This window comes from Triticum dicoccoides, chromosome 6B (genome assembly GCF_002162155.2).
Source record: "Triticum dicoccoides isolate Atlit2015 ecotype Zavitan chromosome 6B, WEW_v2.0, whole genome shotgun sequence".
NCBI lineage: Eukaryota > Viridiplantae > Streptophyta > Magnoliopsida > Poales > Poaceae > Triticum > Triticum dicoccoides.
Window position 1 is genome coordinate 157,764,714 of NC_041391.1, and position 4,808 is coordinate 157,769,521.

General features: G+C 60.5%; 1 protein-coding gene across 1 annotated transcript in view; it reads left to right on the top strand.

Moving 5' to 3' along the window:
• Window positions 1-573: 573 nt before the first annotated feature.
• Window positions 574-4,808, top strand: part of LOC119320956 — a 61,867-nt gene continuing 57,632 nt past the window's right edge. Inside the window, exon 1 of the mRNA XM_037594850.1 lies at window positions 574-704. Within this exon, the coding sequence (XP_037450747.1) occupies window positions 574-704 (131 nt within the window). The remainder of the gene's footprint in view (window positions 705-4,808) is intronic.

Consider the following 4,808-nt stretch of genomic DNA (forward strand, 5'->3'; position numbering starts at 1 on the left):
TTCCTGGCAAGCTCCTCTTGCTGGGGCCTTGCTTCCTTAGCTTGAATACTTTGTTCTTGAATGGCTTCCCGGCAAGCTCCTCTTGCCGGGGTCTTGTCTCGCAAGGAGCCACGGAGGGTCTTGGCGGTCGCCTGGCAAGCCTTGCCACGGGGTGCTGCGACTGCCCGTGTACAAGTTCGGGATACTAGGGTACCCCTACTCTAGTACACCGACAGGAGCCCCCGGGCCTGGGCCACACACGGTGCCGAGCGCTGTTGGGCCAGGCCCAAAACAGGGCACGGGCACGCGCGGCCTGGGTCGTGATGTTTCTTACTCCGCATCCACCGCGCCCTCCCCGAACGGCATGCGTTGAATGTGGCGTCGTGGGAGAGATCGTGGGTGGTTTCTTTATTCGGAAAAGCGTAACGTTCGCCCCCTTCCTCTTTATAAGCAGAGGAAACAGAGGCAGTTGCTCACCTCGCCGGTTACTACTCCAAAGTCTCCGCCGCTCCCCCTTTCTGAGAGAGAGCAGCGCTCCGCCCCCCATCTCCGCCGTCGCCACCAACGCCGTCGATCTCCTCCACCACCTTCGCCATGGCTCCGAAGACTGGGAAGGTTGCGAAGTCGGCCGTGGTGCTGCAGCTCGAGGCGCTGCGAAAGGAGCGGGCCACTTTCACCTCCGAGCTCGACGCGGCGGGGCTGAGGGAGTGGTTCTACCTCTTCTGGTCGACGGAGACGCGAGCGCATCCACGCACAAAGGTACTCTCCGCTGCTGCTTCGAAACGGGCTCCATACGGATATCCCTTCTTCCCACTGTTCTTCTACTGCGGGCTCTGCCCGCCCTTCTCGGAGTTTTTCTGTGATATCATGAACACCTACGGGTTCCACCTCCTTGATTTCACCCCCAACGCCGTTCTAACCATGGCAGTTTTCGCACATCTCTGCGAAAACTTTGTCGGAGTCCACCCAAACGTAGCCCTTTTCCGCCACTACTTCATGCCCCGGGTCGAGAGAGGAGAGCCTCTATCTGGCGGGATCGCCTGGATCTCGAGGGCCGGCAAGAAGGAGGCATATCTGGAGGGGGAGCTCCGCAGCAAATGGGAGGAGTGGAGAGCGGATTGGTGTTGGATCATGGAGGAGAACCCGCAGCCATTCACCGCCTTGCGCCAAGTCCCAGTAGTGCGGAGCAACGATTGGAGCAGCCTGGCCCCGGAGGACGCTAGGCTGAAGATTGCCGTCACCAGAATCCTGCGCCTCAGGCTTGCCGGGCTGACTGTGGGCGCCGTAGGCGCAGACTTTCTCCGTCGCCGCATCGCCCCCCCTGCAAGAGAGGAAGAGACCCGCTTGGGAGTTCGGTGGTCCGACGGATATCATGAGGCTGCGCCCGGGCCTTAATTTTAACTTCACTGTGCTGCAGCTGGATGCGATGCTCAAGGAGCTGTTCAAGCGCGACTCCCAACATCCAGAGTGGTTCAGGCTGTCGGCGGGGGTCGTCCCGCTATGCAACAATTCTTCGCTCGACCGCATCCGCGCGATGATGCCGCTGTGCGACTCGCATGGTCTTGTCCCAACGTGGCAAGAGCCAGCGGACGACGTTGTGCAGCAGTTCTTCGACGGCCTGGTCGAGGTGGAGGTCCGCGCCGACGAGCAGAGGAGCCTCACCCGCGACACCACTGAGGAGGAGATGCAGCGCATCACCACCAGGGCGGAAGAGGCGGCGGCAGCCGCTGCCGCGGGCGAGTTCGGGTTCACCGTGGAGGAGGCAAAGGCAGAAGCGGCGGCAAGCCTTGCCGAGCGAGAGTGGCTCGACGGCGAGGAAGAGCTTGCCGTGCCTGACGCCGAGTCGAGAGAGCCCGCCGAGGGTGCGAGTGGCCCACCATCTCCAGGCCGCTTGCCGCAGGCGGAGCCCCCAGCGCAGCCCCCAGCTCCACCAAGAAGGCGTCTTCGCAAGACCGGGGACGCAGCGGGGCGGCAAAGGAATCAGTAGCCGTTACGCCGTGCGACACGCTCCTCTGCGACAAGTGATGTTGCCGCGGGAGCGCCTCGCACCGCTGCGGCAACTGGAGCGGGGTCTTCCCGGGCCACCGCCACTGCGCCTGCCAAGCGGCCGAGGGATCCTACTCCTCCGCCTCGTCGCGCCGAGGGTGGGCCGGACTTCGACCTCTCCGCACTCAGCTCCGACGAGGAGGAAGAAGAGTAAGACTTCTCTGCTGTACTTGTAGTTCTTCAATTTTGTTGCTTTGTCTTGTATCTGACTTGCTTCGATCTGAACCTATTCCTTTTCAGGACGTTGGCTCAAAGAGCAGCGAAGAGAGCCCAGGTTCCGGTGGTTATCATCGAGGACGAGCCCACTGCGACGGCAGGGGGTGTGCCCGAGACCACCTTGCCGGACCCGGCAACTACTCCACGAAGCAGCCCCCAGCGCAGCCCCCAGCGTAAGTGCATGGTTTACTTTCTGCTTTTGGGCGCGCACGGGTGCTCTTTCTTTACTGATATCCGACTGTTGGTTTGTTTGTGTAGGGGCAGAACAGCTTCACCAGGAGGGCTCGGAAACCGCCTCCGACGTGCCATCTGCTTCCACTACACCGCCAAGGGAGGATTCCCCGGCAAGGGAGCGTTCTCCGGCAAGGGAGGAGTCTCCAGCAAGGGAGGAGTATCCTGCAAGGGGCAGCACTAGCGACCCCCCGGTGGTGGAGCCCATGACCATGGATCCCAGTACAGGTAATCCCTTGCTTGATACTTCCCTTGTGTTCTTCTTCTAATTTTTCTCTTTGGATATCTGCTTGACCTTCTCCTTCTTCTCCGGTCGTCAGATCCACCTTCCACGGAGCCGATGGAGACCGAGGCGGGCGGCGAGGAGAACGTGCGCGGCGATGCTGATGATGCCGCAGCCACCGAAGAAGGAGCCGGTGCCGACGAGCCCGCCGGCGAAGAGGCCGCCAAGGCTGCCGCCGCAGAAGCTGGCGAGGGATCCAGCGATCGCACTGACGGCCCTGAAGCCGCAGGAGCGCCAGGCGCTACACCGACCGCCGATCCCTCCGCTGCTGCCGCAGCGCCAGGCTCCGAGGAGCCCCAGCCCGGCGCCTATCTGAAGGCCGGTGAGGGCATCTTCATCAAGCTCCCCTGGGCTTCAAGCTCTAGGGCACCAGTTGAAGGAGAAGCTTTTGACGGAGAAGTGCTTGTCTCCGCGGGGCTGTCGTTGGTCGACGCGCCAAGCGGCAGCAGTGGCGAGCCTGAGGAGGAGCGGCTGCTGCGGAAGCTGTTGGCGCTCTACCGCGCCCGCCAAACCAAGCTGGAGTCCCGGGAGGCGCTTGTCGCGAAGGCGAGCGTGGATATTGAGAAGCGCGCGGAGGAGCTCCGGGGTCTCCGCCAGGAAGCTCTTCGGGCCTTGGCGGAGGAGCGGGAGCAACTTGCTGAGGAGCGGAAGGCCTTCCTCCTCGAGAAGGCCGAAGCTGAAGAGCAACAGCGGCTCGCCGGCGAGAAGCTGTTTGCGCTAGAACGTGAGCTGGCGCAGCGGAAAGTTAACCTCGACAGCCATGAGGAGGATCTCGCCGCGCGCGAGCAAGCACTTGGCGGGGCTCTCAAGGAAGCAAAGGGCGCGGCCGCAGCTGCCGAGGCCGCCAAGAAGGAATTGGAGACAAAGGTGGCGCAGCTGGAGGCTGATCTGAAGGCGAGCGGCGAGGAGCTTGCCGCGCTCAACCTTGAGCGCGAGAAGGATGCTGCCGCCCATGGCGAGCTGCAGGGTCTTCTTGCTGAGAGGAGCAAAGAGCTGAGCGCCGCCAAGGACTCCAATGCTGATCTTGAGTTGAAGCTGGCCACTTTGACTCAGACGCTGGACGACGCCAAAGAGCGGGAAGTGGCCTTGAAGGAGGAGGTCAAGGGCAACGAAGCGCTGCTGGCGAGGGCCGACAAAACCCAGAACACCTTCAAGGATACGATGGAGCTCTGGACGGAGGGCCTCGTGAACATCGCTGCAGTCATTGCCGGGGAGCTGGCGCAGCTGGGAGTGGAGGACTTTGGGTACTCCTCCGATGAGAACCTCCAACCCAGCGCCAAGCTCACCCTGTTCTTCAAAGGCGTGGCGACAGCCCTCCAGCAGCTCCGAGAGAAGATCCCAAAGCAGCTGGCCGACGAGTCGCGCATGATCTGCACCAGAGTTCTGGAGAAGGTGTTGGTGAAAGTGGCCTTCCGCAACCCAGGCCTCAACCTCACCAACGTCCTCAAGAAACTGCCGGTAGATGCTGATCTGGAAGCGCTCAAAGCCCTTGTTGCACCCATTGTGGACAAGGTGAATGAGGTCAAGAGGGTCGATGGTGGCCGCGTAGATTAGGCCGCCCGTTTTCTTCTTTTCATGCCGCTGCTAGTCATGTCATGAGAACACTTTATTAGTGCTGCGACAAGTTATCTTGTAATATAACTTTATTTTGGGTATCGATTGCTATGTTATTTCCTTTACTTGATTCCTGGCTTAGTATGTTTCTGCCCTACGCTTTTTAGGGAACTTGCCGGCGCAGGCACCATTGCCGCGAGCACTGAGTGCGGAACGTCAGCAGCCTGCTGGCAGTGCCGTTACCGACAAGCAACCTTGTCGCAACTAGTCGTAGCTCACTTAAGTTGTTGAGCGGACTCGAAACAAAGTAAGGGCGCAACTAGCTACGAGTTGGTTCCTCTGCGCACAGGTTTTCCATACAAAGCACGGTCGCTCAAGGAAAATGACTTAAAATTTAAAAACTGATTGCTCAAACTCTGGCAACTTATCTTTTCTGTCGTTTGCTTCCCGGTAAGGTGGAACTTTCTTGAACGACACCTGGTCCACACAGTTATCTTCT